Source organism: Cetorhinus maximus, chromosome 10, assembly GCF_964194155.1.
Source record: "Cetorhinus maximus chromosome 10, sCetMax3.hap1.1, whole genome shotgun sequence".
Lineage (NCBI taxonomy): Eukaryota > Metazoa > Chordata > Chondrichthyes > Lamniformes > Cetorhinidae > Cetorhinus > Cetorhinus maximus.
The window spans coordinates 13,613,929-13,635,508 of record NC_135888.1 but is presented as its reverse complement, the minus strand read 5'-3'; the positions used below and the strand labels follow the sequence as shown (position 1 = coordinate 13,635,508).

At 40.6% G+C, this 21,580-nt stretch overlaps 1 protein-coding gene across 5 annotated transcripts; it reads left to right on the top strand.

Moving 5' to 3' along the window:
* Window positions 1–4: 4 nt before the first annotated feature.
* On the top strand, window positions 5–19,800 carry gtf3c4 (general transcription factor IIIC, polypeptide 4). 5 transcript variants are annotated; one of them, XR_013577729.1, is made up of 6 exons: window positions 5–317; window positions 2,493–4,307; window positions 5,605–5,919; window positions 13,417–13,547; window positions 16,182–16,270; window positions 18,416–19,800. XR_013577729.1 is itself a non-coding variant. In XM_078549988.1 (5 exons), the coding sequence occupies exons 1-5, from the start codon at window positions 39–41 to the stop codon at window positions 18,478–18,480; spliced, it is 2,379 nt and encodes a 792-aa protein (XP_078406114.1). In that variant the 5' UTR covers window positions 5–38; the 3' UTR covers window positions 18,481–19,704. The 5 variants fall into 5 exon arrangements, 2 of the variants coding, with proteins under 2 accessions (XP_078406114.1, XP_078406115.1); XR_013577731.1 differs by lacking the exons at window positions 16,182–16,270; window positions 18,416–19,800 and having other exon boundaries at window positions 5,605–5,729; window positions 5,840–5,919; window positions 13,417–13,548; XM_078549988.1 differs by lacking the exon at window positions 5,605–5,919 and having other exon boundaries at window positions 18,416–19,704.
* Window positions 19,801–21,580: the final 1,780 nt, after the last annotated feature.

The following is a 21,580-nucleotide window of genomic DNA, read 5'->3' as shown; positions in this document are numbered from 1 at the left end:
GAGCATCACTTCCGGGAGCAGAGGTGGGCTTGTGTAAGATGGCGGCAGTATCTGCGGCTTCTGCGAAGAGGAAGAGCGGCGGCAGCCCGGCCGGCGGTCGGGCGGTGTTGACGAGCAAGAGGGAGCCCAGTGTCAAGCTTCAGTACCCGGTGAGCGGCCCCGAGCCGCTCAGTTGGTCCGAGGACAACCGGCTCTCCATCACCACCGGGAAAAACATCTATGTCCTGGAGCAGATTTGCGACATCCATAACAACGGGCTGGACATGGTGATCCACAGGACCTCGGTCCCTGCACCCAGCCAGAGCTGCTCTCTCAAGGTAAATCCCTACCTGGCACGCAAACAAGCCAGCAGCCCGTCACAAACTCTCTGGATTCTTAGACAAATAAGTTACTATCTCCCTAGTCAGATGCACCACCTGATTATCCTTTTAGCTCTTGAGAAACATTTGTTTTAAAAAAACCCCGCAATTTTCCAGCTCACTGAACTTGTAATTTAATTCGGAATTTGTTAGCGACCGGATTTTAAAATGACATGATGAGTTCCCATAGGAGAATAAGAAAGCGATTCAGAAGGTAGGATGGTGCACTGGCTGTGGATTCTCACAATTTGCCTCAGGGGCTTGTTTTTGATTTGAATTTAGCTTTGTCAAGATTTGAAGAACCATGGGCTTACGGAATGCTCTCACAAGTTTGAGTACTTTATGGTACAGTCCCAGTACACTGGCAAAACTTGATGTTGTTGTTTTGCAGGGGTTCTTGACTAATCCAGGAATACTTTCAAGTTATTGTATACGATTTGCTGAGCAGACAAGAAAGACATTCTATTCTTTTTATAGTGAGCCCTCTGGCTATCTGTGAACATAATCAGATTTCAAAAGCAATGTGAATGAAACCTAGCACCGTTGTTTTTCATTATGATGGATTTGATGATTAGTTTGGGGAAAGGAATCCTGATTTTGAAAGAATTCAAACAGTTGTTTATTTTAGGATTTCAGATCGCACTAAAGTGGGCACCACACCTTTGAAAGGAGGTATTGGCCTTGGAAGGAGTGAAGTGCAGGTTTTCCAGAATGTTACTAGTGCTCCAAGGGTTGAATTATGAGATGAAGTTACACAAGCTGGGCTCATTTACTGAAATGTAAAAAGGTAAAGGGGTGATTGATTGAAGTTTTAGGATTTTGAAAGGGATTGATAAGGTAGGTGGAGACAAACATTTCCTGCTGATAGAGGAATCTTAAGAGAAAGGGACATAACCCTAAAATCAGAATCAGGCCATTCAGACAGCAAGCTGTGAAGCACTTCTTCAGGGAATGGATGGTAGAATCATGGAACTCTCCCACAACAAAAACAGAAAATGCTGGAAAAACTTAGCAAATCTAGCAGCATCTTAAGGGTCATATGGACTCGAAACGTTAACTCTGTTTCTCTCTTCACAGCTGCTGCTAGACCTGCTGAGTTTTTCCAGCATTTTCTGTTTTTGTTTCAGATTTACAGCATCTGCAGAATTTTGCTTTTATCTAAGTACTAGATGCAATTTCAATTAATCATCTTAAATCCAAATCTAATAGATTTTTGCCAGCCAAGGGATGTGGAGCTAAGGTGGTGGATGGAGTTAAAATGCAGGTCAACGATGATCTTATTGAAATGTGGAATATGTTCGAAGGGCTAAACAGCCTACTCCTTTTCCTGTAATAATATGATGATGCTATACATTGGGATGCAATATGCAGTCATGCAGAATGTAAGATTTTACCTATGATCTCACTTTGACTTGTTGAGCATGGCCAGGTTAATTTTGCCAGCTGGAGTTGGGTGCAGGTGTGGTGAAAGTTAAGGGAAGGACTCCAGACTGGATTTCCAAATGGAAACTAGCTCCTCTAGCATTTCCATCCTAGTGGCCAAGCTTATCTAGATTTCTGCCTCCTAGCATTTAGGGTTCACTCCTCCAGCCCTCAGTCTCCAACACTGGATTACTGTTTGTTGTCTGCCCCACCATCTAACGTTATCATCTTTCAGACTCTACGTCCTTGCTGTTTGGAACTTCTTCCAAAGCTGTTGATAACAGTTTTACCTTGTTTCAAAAGCTTCCTAAGAACCTAACTCCTTAATTGTTTTCTATCCCTTTTCCTCACATCTTTTATTTTCCCCGAGTCCTGTTTGGCATTAGCTTCTTCCCTTTGTAAGCCATCCCAAAATATTCTTTTGAGGTTTGCAAGTTGTTGTACTAGCAATATTATTATTTTCTAACTGCAATTTACCTAGGTTTTCTTTTATAAGGGGAAAAAAATCCCTATTTCAACACTTCAGTGAACAAGTCCCAAAAGGAACTTGAATCTTGAAATGAATCTACAGTTTTCTAATTATTCCATGTAAAGGTTTGCCTTTAACATTATTCCCATAAGCTTTGTTTATTTTCACATGAACTCTATTTTAACAAGAATAATTTTCATGTTGAAAGGAAATGCTAATTTTTATATTTTATGTATTTTAAGGTTGGCTCTCAGGCAGAAGTAAGTGGCTGCAAGGAAAAGTTCCTGAGTAAAAAAGATCCAACTCTAAGTCATTCCCTAATGATGGACAGGGTCTTTAATCCTGAAGGGGGTGCTTTATCACCATTGCGAGGGTTTAAATTTACCAGCTGGTCTCCCTTGGGTTGTGACTTCAATGGAAGGTGTCTATTGGCATCTTTGACGCTGGACAATAGACTGTCCATCCAAGTGAATGTGAACAGGTTGCAGTGGACGCCAGCTTTAGATATTACAGAGGTGTATGGTGAGATGCTGTACGAGAACAAATATGGGCATTTGGATGCGGATCTGGGTGGGGAGTTGAAGAATTTCTCTGAATTCCAAAGGAGACATTATATGCAGACTCCTGTTAGAATGGAATGGTCCAGTATCTGCAACACCCAACGTGTGAAAGCCAACAATGAGTGTGAAGACGTGGGCACTGTACTGTTGGCCGTCCTACTTGAAAATGGTGATGTTGTTATATGGCAATTTCAAATCCCATTTCATGGTAAAGGTTCTATCATTGCGTGCAGTACCATTGAATCAGGTATTAATGACCCAAGTGTTCTGGCATGGTGGGAATATGAGCATGGTAGTCGCAAAATGAGTGGGTTAATTGTTGGCAGTTCCAAAGGACCTGTCAAGATTCTGCCAGTCAACTTGAAAGCAGTGAAAGGATACTTCACACTCAGACAACCAGTTGTTCTTTGGCAAGAGATGGATCAGTTACCTGTGCACAATATTAGATGTATCTCCCTCTACCACCCCTATCAGAAGTGCAGCTGCAGCTTGGTTGTGGCAGCCAGAGGAACCTATGTTTTCTGGTGCCTGCTATTAATATCCAAAGCTGGACTGAATGTTCACAATTCTCATGTGACAGGCCTCCACACTCTTCCCATTGTGTCTCTGACAGCCAACAAACAAACTGCAAGTTTCTACACCTGCTCTGTTGATGGGACCATCCGAAAGCTGACTCCTCTCTTCACAGATGTAGCGGTGAAGTTTGATCATACATTAATCAAACTGCCAGAGTCAATTGGCACAGTGAGACTTCATGGGATATGTCTCAGCCCAAATAATGCATACCTCGCTCTTGTGACAGCAGAAGGTATAAATAATGGCCTCCACCCAGCTAGCCGCACGTACCAGGTGCAGTTTATCACGTTAAAAACTCCAGAAGAAGCAGCTTCTAAAATTTTAGAATCTTCCATCCACAATTTATTCAAACAGGTGGACTTACTTGACCTTGTACGCTGGCGGGTGTTGACAGAAAAACGTATTCCTCCAGAGCTCGATGAAGCTCTAGATCATAAACTCCAGACAAATCCGTCTAACTACTTATGGCGGTTAAGACTTTTTCTCTTAAAGATTTTATTTCAGACCCTACAGAAGGCACCCTCTGAAGCACTTTGGAGACCAAATCATCATGAGTCAAAGATTCTACTTCGTGACAACTCTGCATTGTTAAGTGAGGATAGTCGGCAGCCAGATGAGGCAGAGACAAGTGCAAAAGGTAGTCAACCAAGCAAAGGGGTTGGGAGTCAAGCAGAGGACTTGACAGTTGACCCAAAAGACGGCAACGCTGAAGACCAGATTCGAGAGAAGATTGCAAGGAAATTGAATGCAATTCAGGCTAACATTGAAGTTGTAGAACTCCACCTGACACGCGAACACATGAAACGAGTTCTGGGTGAAGTGTACCTTCACACCTGGATTACTGAGAACACCAGTGTCCCAACTAGAGGCATTTGTGACTTCTTGACCTCTGACCCCAGCTACGATGATAGGACAGCCAAGGTAGGTCTTTGTTTTGGTTTAATTTTTCCTCCACTCCACCACCCCAGTCCCTTGTTCATGAAAAATTATGTGGTTAAATGGTTTGTGGTAATCACTCGGCCCATTGAAACTCTGTCGCCTATGATTCCCAATGTATTTCACCAACTGGGAAGAACAGAGCTGCTAGATTCATCCTCTAACAGGGAGGGATCACCAGGGTTGCTGAACATCACCAAAATATATCTGCAATTAGGCATTAATCTTTCTGTTTTTAATCCTCCACCAGTATCCTTTGCATTGGAAAGCTCCTGGGACTGTACATTTAAAGTTTTTGTTTTGGAACCATTTGAGGTAACATTAAAAATAATTTTGACCAGAAGTTTCAGAGTGGATCCCCCTGTGCCGGTGGTCACTCAAAACTCTGCTCATCTTTTTTTTTCTCTCTGTCATTTTCTTTCTCCAGCCTTTTGAATTAACTAATGGAAATGAGGCTTCTTTGAAAAAAAGAAAAGAAAATTTTGTTTTTTTTCACTGCTGCCCGCTTGTCCCAAAAATCTTAAACTTGAATGAAATTTCTTGCATGATATGGAACTAGCAACCCCTAAATTGAGAGCTCAAGTCTCACCATGGTGAGTTGTGACTTTGAGTTCAGTAGAAACATAATGACAACAAAGACCACCACCTTGTTAGTGCAACGATCTATGGATAATACGTCGCCTCACCAGCATCGCTGACATCCCGAGAAAAAAATTAACAACAAGAACTAGGCGATGGGAAAAACTCATTCAGCCTGTTGAAGTCCCCCCCCCTGAAGTATCCCAACTCACCAGCATGTATAGTAACTGAGATATAATTGACCTAACTATCCAATTGAAAATGGCTTCTAATAAAGTGCAGGCCTTAAAACATACGCATGATCCTAGTGCTGGATACAGCTACTGTATTGAATTAAAATTTTCCAGGTCTTAATCCAGTCACTTGTATGCAATCTCTTGCACAAACTAAGCTCTTTAGCTAAGAGCGCAGGCAGATGACAAATTAAATTTAAGAGTGACAAATGGAAAGTACTGCACAGTGGATGAATGTAAGTGCGATGCAGAAAACTGGTGTTGGAAGAGCTGCAAATAATGGCAGTAAAGGAAAAACAATTAAAATCTTGGATCATATTTTTGTTACTCCTTAACCAGTTTTGTCCCTTCATAATTACTAATTACTAATGTCAACTGTGTGTAATGTCAGCAGTGAAGGATACTCGTAACTTACAGCTGAGGATTTATTTGAAGCCTTCTTCCGTAATATGAATATGTTTGGTCCCTAGACACAGTGCCTTCTAAAAAACCAAAGCCTCATTGGGAAGGTAGAGAATTAGGAAGCAGGATCATCTGTGGCAAAGATGAGCTATCGCCAACCTTGCAGCTGAGAAAGGACATGTAGAGACCAGAGGTATTATTGGGTGGCAGGCATTTGAGCAAAAACATTTTATTAAAACCAAACTGCAAATCGCTCATTTAAATAAGAAAGATGCCTCCTCCGCTATTACAAATGTCTTGCAGGTTTTAGAATGTGTGCGCTGCTTCTAATGAGCTTGCTTCAACTCCCAGCAGTGTCAGAGGAGACGATTGGTGGGTGACAGGTGAGTTATTATATTATACCATACTGTAGTAAACACTTTTTATATAAAGTTTAAGGTATGTCAGTGCAGTTTGGCCATATGGAATGTGCATCCTGCGGGATGTGGGAAGTCGTGCAGGCACAAAGTGTCCTCGATGACTACATCTGCAGGAAATGTCACCAGCTGCAGAAACTTGAGCTCTGGGTTGCGGAACTCGAGCCAGGCTGCAGTCACTGTGGTGCATCTGCAGGGCTAAGGATTACATGGATAGCACGTTTTAGAGCGGTGGTCACACAGGAGCTAAGAAGTACAAAGACAGGGAATGGGTGACTGCTGGAGTATCTAAGAGAAACAGGGAGGTAGTGCAAGAATCCTGAGGTTATCTCGCTCTCCAACCGCTTTTCCATTTTGGACACTGGTGAGCGAGATGGTTCCTCAAAGGACTGTAGCAAGGGCCAAGTTCGTGGCACCACGGGTGGCTCAGCTGCACAGAAGAGGAGGAGGAAGAGTGGAAGAACTATAGTGGTGGGGGATTCCATAGCAGACAGGTGTTTCTGTAGCTATGGACATGACTCCGGGATGGTATGTTGCCTCCCTGGTGCCAGGTTCAAGGATGTCACAGAGCAGCTGCAGGACATTCTTTTGGGGGAGGGCAAACAGCCAGAGGAAGTGGTCCATATTAGGACCAATGACAAAGTAGGAAAAGGGGTGAGGTCCTGAAAGCAGATTTTAGGGAATTAAAAAGCAGGACCTCGAGCAGTAATCTCAGGAGAACCCCCAGTGCCATGCTAGTGAGCATAAGGATAGGAAGATTGAGCAGTTCAACATGTGGCTGGAGAAATGGAGTAGGAGGCATTGGGACTGGTTCTGGGGCACTTGGGACCTGTACAAGAAGGGCGGGTTACACTTTAACAAGACGGGACTAATGTCCTCTTGGGGAGGTTTGCTAGTGCTGTCGGAGAGGGCTTAAACTAGATTGGAGGGGAATGGGAACCTGAGGGGAAATTCAGAGTGGAGAGGAGAAAAACTGGCAGGAGGAAGTAGAGAAGCATTAACTGATGATGAGGATATATCAGAGAGTAATATCAAGGTAAATAGAATACTTGGAGAGTTTGATAGATTTAGAGCAGGCAATAGTAAGTCATTAGATGGGGTTAGAGTAAGGGAGAAAGCAAAAAAGCCTAAATTAGGGTTAATGTGCATGTATGTAAATGCATAGAGTATGGTTAATAAGTTTGGTGAACTATAGGCACAGGTTGATAAGTAGAATTATGATATTAATGCTGTTACAGAGACCTGGCTCAAAGAAGGGTAGGACTGGGCGTTAAATATTCCTGGGTTCAAGATGTTTAGGAGAGACAGAAAGGTGGCGGGGGGAGTGGCAGTATTGATTAAAGATGGCATTACAGTACTGGAGAGAGAGGATATTCCAGAAGAGTCAAGGACAAAAAATCTCTGGCTAGAGGTAAGGAAGGTAAAGAATGGGAAAGGTGCAATACCATCGATTGGTGTAGTATATAGACCACCAGCTAGTGGAAAGGATGTAGAGAACAAATTTGCAAAGAAATTACAGAGAGGTGCAGGAATTATAGAGTAATTATAATGGGGGACTTTAATTATCCAAATATAGACTAGGAATAGTGCAAAGAGATGAGAAGGCAAAAGTTCTTGGGATGCGTTCAAGATAATTTTTTGCGGCAGTATGTTTCTGGTCCACTGAGAGGGAAGGCACTGTTGGACCTGGTTCAGGGGAATGAGTTGGCCCAAATAGACCAAGTGTCAGTGGGAGTGCATTTATGGGGACAGTGCACATTGTATCATAAGGTTTAGGTTGGCCATGGAGAAGGACAAGGAACAATCCAGAGCAGGGGTAATTAATTGGGGGAAAGCCAACTTCAATGGGTTGAGAATACATCTGAGTTGAGCGAGTTGGAATCAGATGTTGGTAGAAAAGACAGTGGCTGAGCCTTCAAAGAAACTGTATTGCAGGTAATGCCAAGGTATATTCACTTGAAGGGGAAAGGTAGGACAAATAAACCCAGAGCGCCCTGGAGGAAGATAGAGGTGGAGATGAAGAAGTGCACAGATGACAAATGCCATGTAGAAAATACAATGGCGAATCAGGCTGAATACAGAAGGATGGAGGAGTGGGGAGTTAAAAAACTAATAAAAAAAGCAATGGGGAGAGCATGAAAAGAGACTGGCAACTAACATGAAAGGGAATCCCAAGGTCTTCCATAAGCATATAAATAATATAAGGGAGGTAAAAGAAAGAGTAGGGCCAATTAGGGATAAAAAAGGGGACTTGCACGTGGAGGCAGGAGAAATAATGGAGGTATTAAATGAGCACCTTGCATCTCTTTACAAAGGCACAGGGGGAGGCGGTGGCATCGTGGTATTGTCGCTGGACTGGTATTCCAGAGACCCAAGGTAATCCTCTGGGGACCCAGGTTCGAATCCCACCACGGCAGATAGTGAAATTTGAAATCAATAAAAATCTGGAATTAAAAGCCTGATGATTACCATGATTGTTGTAAAAACCCATCTGGTTTACTTCACTAATGTCCTTTATGTCCTTACCTGGTCTGGCCTACATGTGACTCCCATATTTGACTCTAAAAATGCCCTCTGAACATCTGAGCGATGTTCACATGAATGTGAACATAATTTTAAAAAAGGCCTCATCTGGAGTACTGTGTCCAGTTCTGGGCACCTTATTAGAGGAAGGATGTGAAGGCATTGGGGAGAGATTGACGACAGATCGGAGAGGTTGGGACTGGAGAGGTTGGAAAAAGAAAGCTGAGAGGAGACTTGTTAGAGGTATTCATGATCCTGAGGGGTATGGACAGGGTAAATGGTGAGAAACTGTTCCCACTCAAGAGAGTATCAAGAACTAGAGGGCACAAATTCAAAATAATTGGCAAAAGGAGTAAATGTGATGTGAGGAAAAAGTTTTTCACCCATAGGGTGGTTGGAGTCTGGAACAAACTTCCTGAGAGGGTGGTGGAGGCAGGGTCGATCGAGGTAATCAAGAGGGAATTGCTATCGGAAAAGAGAGAATGTGCTGGATTATGGGGATAAGGGGAATGGGACTAGGTAGAATGCTCTTTCAGAGAGCCAGTGCAGACTTGATGGGCTGAATGGCCTCCTCCTGCACTGTTAAGACTTTTGTGATTCTGTCATGGTGGGAGCAGCAAAGGTCCTCATTCACCTTTTTCGACCAACCCTGGATTTCTAAATTGAACACTTTTTTGCATGTAAACCTCATGCCCAGAGTTTCTGTAGATGTGACATTTAAAACTGAAGCATCAGCCCTAACCCTTCTGAGTTTCGAAAGTTATGTGTACACAAACGCTTCCCAGTTTTAGAAAATGGGCCATTTATTATGCACCACAAGATAAAATCATTCTTTTAATTGTAAAGTGGAATGTAAAATGGTCTTTGGTTGTGTAAATCAGAAAGAGAGATTAAAAATTGTTTTAGATATTACAGGAATGACTAGCTTCAAAGAGAATCACTTCTTGTTCGCATAATGAAATTCCGGAGATCTGGAAATCAATGAGTACACATTTGAATATAATTAACCCTAAATAAACCTGTCAAAACTTTGTCCCCAGAATGATAGAGAATGATCCGGATTTTGCAGTGAGAATAATGGCGAGGTTGTCAGCGCTCACAGTTATTATGGGGTGAATCCGACAGCAACTTCTGACGTCATCACACGTCCAAATCATGAAATTGCTGTTTGACCCTCCACAAGCTTCACTATATTGTTATCTCGCCGAGAGACCCAGCATTAAAATATATGAAGGATGTGAAGTTGCAGTGCTTGCCCTGTAGACTAAATACACTGGAAAAAGTTAGGATTTTTACATATGATTGTAAGCGAATTTTTAACAGTGTGATAAATTTTAATTAACATCAAACAACCTATTACTGAAAATTTATTTTTAAAAGAATGTGGGGTCTCGTTCCTCCAAATTTTGGGTCAAGATCCTGGAACTCCCTAACAGCGCTGTGGGTGTACCTATACCACAGGGGCTGCAGTGGTTCAAGAAGGCAGTTCACCATCACCTCCTCAAGGGCAATTAGGGATGTGCAATAAATGTGGGCCTAGCCAGCAATGCCCACATTCCATAAATGAATTTTAAAAATTTTAATCATCGTTGAAGATTTAAAAATTAAATGTTTTTACTGTTTCCCCCTGTCTTATCTATATCTCTTATTCCCATCTTTCTTTCCCCCTCTTTATTTCACTTTCCATACATTTTACATTGAATTAAATATTTTTGTTTGCACTTCCTAGTTCATACTCTGTGTGTCTCTCAGGATAGTTGAGTCTGACTGGTTTGAGAGACGCTTTTGCTTGTCCTTTTTCTAAAGGTCCCAGATACCCTGTGGCACCACACTCTGTCGGACTCCCGATGAGTTGTCACGCAAAAGCCCACAAAAAGTCTGGGCCAATGTAAGTGCGACGAATGGCGCATTTGCTGCTGACTACAAAATCTGGGCCAATACATTAAAGGGTATATCATGCCCCCTATTACTAATGTGATGACCTTTTCCATCTATATATAAGGTAATTACAGACGAGCAGCATTTAGCACATGTTAATTCATCTAGTTGTGAAAGACTCTAGCAGTACTGTTTCTGTTGCAGCTTTTAATTGTTTCTTGAATGATTCCAGAATTTTAGCTTACACTGCTCTATCTGGAAGTCTGTTCCATACCTTTATCCCTCTGCAAGGGTCCTAAGTTTATCTTTTATAAGTTTGAACCTGTGACCTTTTGTGTCACTCGCGATTTAAAGTGAAATTTCAGAATTACTTTTTCCATGCCCTTAACTCTGATAATCTCTCAAATGCCTCTTTTCTAGCCTGAAAAAGCCAACGTTTTCTACCTTCCCTCAGCTTAGACCTCTTACACTAGAGACCAGTCTCTTAGCTGTTCTCTGCACTGTTTTAGAGTTTGTTTCCAAGAAGCCTGAATGGCAGGCAGCATTCAAGGTGTAATCTGGCCTGAGTGCTATAAAGTTTGGTCACTATCTCTCCTGGTTTATAGTTTGAAGTGTGTAGTTCAATATTCTAATGACTTTGTTGCTCTGCATTGGACAGTTTAGTGTCAGTGTTAGCCACTAAAACTCTTGGATATTGAGTGTTTGTAAAAATCCCTTATGTGCAAATGTAAGAACTTTGTACATGTGCCTGCTTGCTGTCCATCACACTTCAGAGATCGTACACTGTCTAATACAGATTTCTGCATCATCTTAGTAGTGAAGCAGGAAAGAAACAATGGCAGTCACTTAGGATATACAAACACATTCTCCAGCAATAGAGATATTGTTGCCACTATATCTGATGCTAGGTAATTTATCAGTGTATGCAATATCCAAATGTTTACTTAAGAGCAATTCAATTTAGTTAGGCTCAGTGACACTGCCTCACCTTAGGAGTTGGCCAGTACATCCTATAATGCTCCTTTTCTTTACAAAACAGTGTAGCTGTTTCACTTGTGAACAATGCCATTGAAAATCCACAACTAGTCTAACAGAATATATTGTGTACTCAAAGTCACAATTACAAACAGCACAAGAAATGTCTACAAACAGCATGAGAAATGTCAAGTTAGCCAGGGCATAAATTTGTATATTTTCATGATTGTCAGCTTGTGGTATTTAAGTCTGGTCAGTTTTTCTTGAGTCAGTGAGTCTTGAGCCATTTCCTGTTATTCCCAGTGAATAAGGATCATTCTGGCATGACTTTCATTGTCTTTTGCAAGTAGACTGTGAGTCATTACATTCCACAAACTTATTAGCTACAGCCTTTGGCTTTTTAAACCTCTGTGAATTCATCTTACTTTAAAACACATTATTTAAAACTCGTTTTATTTTAGAGGGCGACATATATAAATTACAAAATCTGGCACTTTTGTTTTTGCTTCTGGTAATAGAGTCAGGGATTCCCAGCTGGGTATACTGTGGGTTATATGCACCATCCCCACCAAGGCCCAGCAACGTGCCTTGACTTAGACAGGTTCTCCTACTGTACTGCTTGTGATGGTTCCAGTTTGCATCTCAGACTTCTGAGTTTACAGCTGAGAGATTAACTCAGGTTTGAAATCTGCTTGGACATATTCCTGTTTACTTACTGAATTTCTTAAGGTTTTGGTTTAAGTCCTCGTTTTCTTCATGAATGTCTGTGGGGCTGCTGTAGGTGTTTGCCTTCCTGATGCTCCTTTGAAGTGTGTTGTGAATATATCTGTACAATTCCATATTAATAACATAAGTTTATGTACTTCAATCTCCATTATTAATGTAAGCCAGTGGTGAACATTTTATTTTTTGTGGCCAAAGATGACATAATACATGGTTTTACCAATACTGTAAAGATATACTTATTATGTTGGTTATGTGGCACAACTAATATAACAAGTTGATCATTATGGTTGCTTCCATGTATAACATATCTATTTTCTCATGATCAGTGTATTAGGACCCTATTAAATAAAAGAAAGGCAGTCTTTGTTTCTTAAAAGCCAATGCCATTATAAAATGCTATAAAACAAGCTTTTTGTAATTTATGGTACAGTATTGCTATTCTAGCACAGCAGCCTGGAATACCCACTAGGTTGCATTGGCTTTCTCGGCACAATTTCTTCAGCCTAAAATCGGTCAAACCAGCACAAAATACCAAGGGATTTCAAGCATTGATTGTTCCAGTGATCTTTTCATGCTAGATGTAAAAAAAAAAATTGCATGAGAAGTCAGCCATGGCCCCATGTCGAATTAATCCTGAAGTTGCATTTCCAGTGATTGTGCCTGTTTGCAAGCCTTTGAGGGGGCTCTTAGAATTAAGGTTTTTGGCACAGAACATTAATAAGCACGTTTTAAAAGCTTTTAAAGTTTTTCTTAATTTACTAAAAATAAAACTGACTACTGTACACCAATACAATCAGTGAATGGTTTTGTAAAATTTATTTAAATTTGGATTATTCACTGGTGGTGGACTAGACCCACCCACCCCCACTAAAATGTTTTTATAAGATCAACCCATTTTCAGATGTATAAATAAAACTGCACCAGTTTCCACTCTTAAATATATATTGGAATGTGTTCTAAAATGCTATCCAATTGTGCTGGCTCTAGGCAGACTTTACATTTGGCGATATATGAATGAATCCGATCAGAAACCTGAGCATGAAAACCAATTTTTAAAACTAGCGCAATCTTGAGCATAGTTTGCACCCATATCACTAATGGTTCCCAAAGTGGAAACTCCTGGTCAGCAAAACGAAAATCATGACAATTGTTCTCACTGATGCTGCAAAAGGAATTGCTTTACTGGAGCTGGTTGAAGTCATGTGAAGAAATCTGGAATATCAATTATCTTGCTTGGTAAAGGTTTCTAATTTTGGTATGACAAGTGGTTAATCTCTTTCTCTCCCCCCACCCCGCCCCCCCCTCCTCCTTTTCTCTGTCCCTCTCTCCTTCCCTTCCTTTCTTCCTTCCTTCTTGCTGTAGGTTCTGATTTCTCATAATTTGAAGAAATTGACCAAACAGACATTTCCTGAACACTGTTCCCTCTGTAAAGAGGTTTTACCATTTACGGATCGACGCAAGGCTGTCTGCTCCAATGGGCACATTTGGCACAGGTAAGCACAGTCAGCTGCCAGAGGCACAGGATGTATCCTATAAGGGTAACCTGATAACTTTTGTATTTTATGCATGTTACTCATGCATTTTGTACAGTTAAAATCCACAGTGGCATTGCAACATTTTCTGCTGGATTTCAAGCTTTTTTTTTACAGTAAGAACTTCAATCTACATCCTTTGTTAAAGATGTTAAAATCTTTACTCTCTTTTATTTTCCCATTGGGATTTTTTTTTAAAAATGCAGCTTTTGACTGTAGCAATTGGCAGTTGAGCTTTTCTTTCTTGCATGAATATTGGCACAGACTGGTATAAATTAAATACATATTGAAAACAGAAATATAGCACAGAATTCACATACCAATGTTGTTAATTAATGTGGCTGGTCACCGCTTAGTTTATGTTCTATAGTTCATCCCTTTTATTAATTCATGGGATGTGTGTGAAGCCCATACCTAATTGCCCTTGAGAGCTTCTTGACTAATGGGTGGCTTGATTGGGAGGGGAATGGGGGTGGGGGGGGGGTTGAATTTAGTCATCCATGTTGCTGTGGGTCTAGGGTCACCTCTCAGCCAGACTGGATAAGGAGAGCAGGTTTCCTTCTCTAAAGGACATTAACGAATCAGATGGGTTTGTACAATAATCCAGTCATTTGATGGTCACCATTACTGAGACTAGCTTTGTATTCCAGATTGATTTAATTAACTGAAATAAATTCCTTAGCTGCCATCTTGGGATTTGAACTCGTGTCTCCAGGTCATTAGTTCAGTCCTCTGGATTAATCGTCTCGCAGCTTAGCCACTACCATTCTCAGTTCACCATTTCTCAATATGGATACTTCATAGCAGGGCTTTGCAAACTTTTGCCTTCATGGGCCACACAGGTATGTGCCATGGAACCTCGTGGCTGGGTTGTGGGGGGGGGGGGGGTGGCACAATGTCGAAATCTACATTCTCATTAGTTTTGAAGTTACTGATCCTGAACTGTCTTGGTATTCGGATTTAGGATATATCCATCAATGAGATAAGTGATAATAGCTTAGCCTGCCTTAAAAAATGTATACAGGTAGGGGGCAGTCATTGGATAATTACTTAAGCACATATAAAGAGCCACTTAGAGTCACAGGTGGTGGGTTGGGGAGTGAGGAGCTGTAAATTATATAACATCAATTATACCTATAGATCCATTCCTTAACTCTATTCCTCCTACTCAGAAAGCAGACAGGGCCTCAGTTTAATGTCTCATCTGAAAAACAGCACCTCCAACAGCACAGCGTTGCACCAAAGTGCCAGCATAAGTTACATGTTGAAGTGTCTCGAATAGGATCTCTTACACGGATGGCTGCAGCAGCAACACCACTCAAGATGTTCAACACCATCCAGGACTGAACAGCCCACTTGCTGGAAGCCCCAACCACTGGATTCAATATCCATTTTCCTCCAACACTGTGGCTGCATTATATACCATCCACAGATTGAGCTGTAGCAACTCATCAAGGTTACTTCAAAAACATATTTCTCAAAGCTAGACCCCCATCAAATTCTTCAAGTAATGCCACCCGACTTGTACATTTCACCATTCCTTCATTGTCACTGGGTCAAAATCCTAGAATTTTCCACCTGATCTAACAAGGGAGTACCATATGCTCAAGTGTTGCAGCTCAGAAAGATGGTCCTCCACCACCACCTTCTCAAGCCAACTATTGAATGGTAGTCTACAGAGCCTTGACAAAGAATTTTTTTTAAATTCCAATATACAGAGCAAAAGCACAAGTTTTTTTTAAAAAACGTGCCTGGAATACTGTTGGGTTTACTGTGGAGATATAGTCAAATCTTGAACGTTCAGCTAGATTGCTAAGAAATTGTAGGTGTGGAGCTAGATTTCTGTAAAATGCTTATCAAAATGATTGTAATCCAGTCCATCATTCATATTGTCAAATTGATTAACTTTAAAACTGATAAATAATCTTCCAAAAAATGTTGATGGGCTCGAAGAATAAATATTCTGTGGGCTGAGTAATGGATGTATAAATAATCAGGAACATTTTATGCTTGGTCTAGGTTCATTTGAATGTTACAACTAACCCAACCTAGAATTTCTGAGCTACACATGGAAAAATTATTTTCTACGCTTTAATAGTTTATTCATTGTGGTAAAAGGGACAATTAAACATTACCGGGGAACAAAAATCAAGCAATCTTTATACTTTACAAGTGTAGCCCAACCAGCTTACAGGCTCAGCCTAGTGGTCTTAGAAATGCTATTCTTCAACTTCTGAGAGCCAGTTGATGAAGGTGGAGACCAGAAGCCAATCTACTCAGGTTTACATTTATTCACAAAGGGGTGTTGGGGCTCCCATCAGTCCTGGATAGTGTTGAACATCTTCAGTGGTGTTGCTGCTGCAGCCATCTGTATAAGAGGTCCTATTCCAGAGACTTCAACGTGAAACCTAGGCTGATGCTTTAGCACAATGCTGAGGCAACGCTGTGCTGTTGGAGGCGCTGTTTTTCAGATGAGACATTAAACTGAGACCTTGTCTGTTTCTTGAGTAGGTGGAATAGAGTTAAAGAATGGATCTAAAGGTGTAAATGTTATACTAGTAAAGTACAGTATTGATAATCTAACTCACTTTACAGGTGTGTTCTCACGTACCATGCTTGCCAGAGTCTGACCTATCGTAGATGTCTGTTACAAGACAGCATCGCTCGACAGCACTTACCCTCAGGTGAGCTATCTATTAATAAGGTTTCAAAACCTTCAAAGAAACTGATTTTAAAGCCTTGCATTTTTGAAATTTCTTAAATGTAGGTATGCAAGTTTGAATATTCTGTTGCTGGGTGTCATTCCCCATTTGACCAGAGAGTCCATATACTAAATGAGCTGAAAGTCAGAGGGGTGGTGATGGTGCACCTTTCTTTTTAAAGTGCACGTGCATCTGTGTTCCGCATTGTTGATGTGCCTAACATAGGACACTGTTCATTAACAGCAGTGTCGTTCTTCACATCTTTGGCAGTAATAAAGTTTATAAAATGGCTGTCAAAATTAACCTCTCATTAATTTGTTCATCAAATTATTTCTGGGGGTCCCCCTGTCCCCAAGCAAGGACTGCACGGGCTATTTTCCAGGAAGTTCAAGCTTCCGTTGGACAATTGCCCTGCTCTGGGAACCATCTGATACACTAATTTAAATCAGAGACTTCGGATGGTTCCGATCGGCTTAGCAGCCTAGTGACCCAGGAAAAGTTAGAAGAATTAAAACCACTTCCAACTCCGGGATAGCTATAGTACTGACCACACTGACTACGCCCCCACCCCTCCAACTACCCTCACCAACACTTGCCCCACCACCATTAACACCCCCCTCCCCACAATTGACCATCTGACCCCCCTCGCTGACAACCCAGCCGGCACCCCCCTTCACATCCCAAAGCGCTTTACAGCGAAGTAAACATGTTTGAAGCATAGTCGCTGTTATAAAGTAGGAAACATGGCAGCCAATTCACGCACAGCAAATTCCCACAAAAATGTAATAATTATTGGATACTCTTTTTTTGAGAAATACAAATGCAACCAAGCTGAGACCTCGGCTGGTAAATAGGATGTAACTTTACCCCTGTTGTTCCTCACCTGGCAATCTGTAAGATGTTCTTTCTACTCCAGGATTACAGAGGAAAAACAATGCATAGCAACAATGTAGTTCCTTGAAGTTCAAAGGTACCATTCACAAAGTTGCAAACCACATGTTATGTGACTCTTGACAGAGAACAGGGACAGAAAAATCTTGTAAATTTTTAACTTCAATTTCACTGAACTTTTGAAAGTCTGGAGTTTTTTTTGAGAAAAAAAAACACTTCAACTGCTTTGCTTTTTTTTTGTTTAGTTCATTTACAAGAAATGGTTATAAACAAAATGAGGACAAATTTTGCACCTAATGCTTCCAGTAGAAAAATTGGAGTTTAAGATGGCCATATTCACAATCTGGGTTTTATAAAACTACAGTTTCATGCTGAGCAGTGTAATTACAGTGGTCAACGGGGTTGCTTACTGCCCAGTTTTGAAAGTAAATTGATGAGACTTTTACTTGCTGGTCATTAACATTGGAGGTGAAAACCATTTCATTAAAAACTGGCCTATAGCCAAAACGCTAGTCCGCGGAGGCCCAGAAATCTGAAAATTGACCTCGTTAACCCCACACAACCAAGTCAACTTTTGATGTGATTGTATTCTTTTCAATGTGTGAAGTTGTTAGCGCGGCTGCACGCAGCTCCAACAGTACAGTCGGATCTCGACAATATTGTTTGTTGGCAGTGCTACCAAGGTTAGGTCACACTTGTTTGTATTCTGGATAGGGAGGGCCTACAGAACAGTTATCTTTAATGCTGACTCCAATAAGTCAGATAATTGTTGAATTACAAGCCTGTTGCAAGTAAACTATGAAAGGCCATCTTGAATTTGTCTGACAGATGAGATTCTACAAATTTTTGCATTATTTTTAAAAAGTAATGTTGGTGCAATGCATTTTATAAATAAACCAATGGTGTATGGCATTTGTGCATCCCCACATCATGATGGCAGTTTCACATCAATTTTTTCTTAAGACTCGAATTGATTATCTATTATCCAATATACATGGTTCATACAGTCCACCATTGAATTTTATCAGTTGTGCTACTTTAGTGGAAGATGGTCTGACTGTGCAGATTCAGGTAACTAAACATGTTATAACCCGGATTGAACAACCACCAATCTTGCAAAAGCAATTTTTCAAAACTGAAAGCTTTTTGATTTCAATTTACTTTAACATATTTATTTTGTGGTATGATGCTTTGCTTTAATTGATCTATTGTTGAAATGTTTTTCTCACATTCCAGACCCTGACTGGATAAAGCGCTTGCTGCAGAGTCCTTGTACATACTGTGACTCTCCTCTCTTCTGATAAGCATTCAAGCCATTGGATGAAAGAGGATCAGAGCGCACATCTGTATCTTAAGTTTAGCATTGGAAAGATGATGCTTAAGATATTTACTCCGTGGTTAGGGGAGTTTTGTGTTTATTCGATAGTGGCATTGTCTTCTATCCAGAGACATTCAAAGATGCAGCTTTGTGTTCTATGGGACACTAAAAGAAAAATTGGAGGGCTCTTAGCACCTCCCCCCCCAACAACATGTTCATGAATTTCGAGGGCATTGGAGAGGACAGTATATTAATCTTTCTAATCCACTTTCCTAATTCTTCAGGAGTAGGAAATGAATGTAAATTATTGCATCAGTCTCAGAATAAAAGAGTGCAGTAGATATTGGGAATATTTCTAGCACAGTTGAGTGTAGAAAGTGCAGGAATAACGAAGGAACTGTTCAAAATAGAGTCAGATTTGAACAGGTGAAGTTTTTGTCTGTCCGGGTCAAGTTTTCGCTTAATGAATGGAAATAACGATCTAAAAGTTAACCTATGTCACAATTTTCTGAAGAACACTTGCCGGGCTTTGCAGATGCAAAAGTGGGCAATTATACTAGACTCTAAGGTTGTCTGTGGGAACAAATCAAAAAGGAAGTTTTTATATTACTTCACCATTAGAGGATTTGAGTAACGTATGATATATGTTGGAAGTTGTGGTATAGCCAAGCCGGCTAAGGTATTTAGAATACCTTTTGCAATATATGTTTCTCCTGACCACGGATGAATGCCACAAATATCTGGCCTATTATGGAATAATCCAAGATGGGAGTGCAGCATGATTGGTGGGGTGCGGGGGGGGAACGAAGAGGGGTTCTATTAGAGTTGGACAAGATTCAGCCATAAAGTCACCCTGTATTTAAAAGCTAGGCTGGGCAAAGTGAAATTCAATAACACACTGTTGGCCTTCAGAGGATCAGTACCAGTCATTAAGAGGCTGGTTGGTTACTAGGTTGGGACAGTCCATTAGACTTTCTCTATCGTCTGTCATTTAATGTATGTTTTCACATTTTTAAAGTTTTCTGTTTAAATTTTGTTTAACGACTGCAACTATTGCGTACATTTGTGAACGCAACTTAAGACGTGATAAACTACTTTTTTTGTACAATAAGAATTGTTTTCTCAATAAATCTGTTACAGTTTGGATAAAATGTACCATCTTGTGAAATATAAATTGAAGTGTTTTGGGCATTCTGTTTTTTTTAAGTATGGCTGAAGCTGTTAAATTGCAGTTTCATTATTGTACACCAGTTTTCAGATTACTTCCATGAAGCAAAACCTCATGCCATTCATTTCAAATAGTAAAATGCTGTTCACATAGCCTTCCTTTTTAGAAGGACAAAGGATTGATAATTCATTTTTTTCTATTTCTGAAGAAATAGGACATTTAGAAAAACTTAACGCAATCAAACAGTCAACATGGTTTTGTGAAAGGGAAATCATGTTTGACAAATTTGCTAGAGCTCTTTGAGGATATAATAAGCAGAGTTGACAAAGGGGAACTGGTAGATGTAGTGAATTTGGAGTTCCAGAAGGCATTCGATAAGATGCCACATAAAAGGTTATTGCACAAGATAGGAGCTCACGGTATTGGCACGGATTGAGGATTGGTTAACACAGAAGACAGTGTGTCGGGATTAATGGGTATTTTCAAGTTGGAAAGACGTAACTAGTGGAGTGCCATAAGGATCAGTCCTAGGACCTCAATTATTTACCTATCTTTATTAATGACTTGGAGAGTGTAATGTATCCAAATTTGCTGACAATACAAAAATAGGTGGGAGGGCATGTTGTGATGAGGACATAAGGAACCTGCAAGGAGATATAGACAGGTTGAGTGAGTGGGCAAAAAACTTGGCAGATGGAGTTTAATGTAGGAAAGTGTGATGTCATGCACTTTGCTAGGAAGAATCAAAAGGCAGACTATTATTTAAATGGAGAGAGACTCCAAAAAATTGGGGGATCTGGGTGTTCTTGTGCATGAAACACCAAAAGTTAGCATGCATGTACGACAAGTATTTAAGAAAGCAAATGGAATTTTGGCCTGTATTGCTAGGAGTTGGAGTTTAAAAATAGGGAAATCTTGTTACAACTGTATAGGGTGTTGGTGAGGCCACACCTGGAGTACTGTGTATAGTTTTGGTACCCGTATTTAAGAAAGCATATACTGGCATTTGTGGCAGTTCAAGAGAGATTCACTAGGCTGATTTCTGGGATGAAGGGGTTGTCTTATCAAGAACGGCTAAACAGCTTAGGCCTTTATTCATTAGAGTTTAGAAGAATGAGGGGCGATCTGACTGAAACTTAAGATTCTGAGGGGGTTTGACAGGATAGATGTTGAGAAGATGTTTCTGTTAGTGGAGGAATCTCGAACTACGCAACATAGTTACAGAATACAGGGACACTCATTTAAAACTGAGATGTGAAGGAATTTCTTCTGAGGGTAGTAAATGCCTGGAATTCTCTACCCCAGCGAGTTGTGGAGGCTAGATCACTGAAAGTATTTAAAGAGGTGGATAGATTTTTGAAATATCAGTGAGTTGAGTGCTATGATGAGTTGGCACAAAAGTGGAGTTGAGGCCTGGGGCAGATCAGCCATGATCTTACTGAATGGCAGGGCAGGCTTGAGGGACTGAATGGCCTACTCCTGCTCCTATTTCTTATGTTCTTAACCCTCTTCATATGCCTATAAGAACTGTGGGTTTCCAAAGCCAATGTCAGGAATTGGATAACTTGACATTTCCCACCTGTTGGTCCTGCTTGCTCTGATGTCGGACAACAGCTAAATGTTGCTTATCTGTAATAAGCAGTGGTACCAGGTCATCCAAAAACTGGAAGTTTTGTTTGAGAAGAAAAAATATTTTTTGACTGGATCCTAGTTGTTGGGAAACATCTGTCTCCATCATGCAAAACTAAATCAAGTTTTAAAACAAAAGTTAGCACACTTGAACTTGCAATATATAGGGTAATATGATATGAAAAAATCTGATTGAATTTAACTCTGTTTTCAGTCAAAATAGTAGAAAGAGGAGATACATTCTTGCTGTCCTCACTTTAGCCTAAGATTATATAGACCCACATGT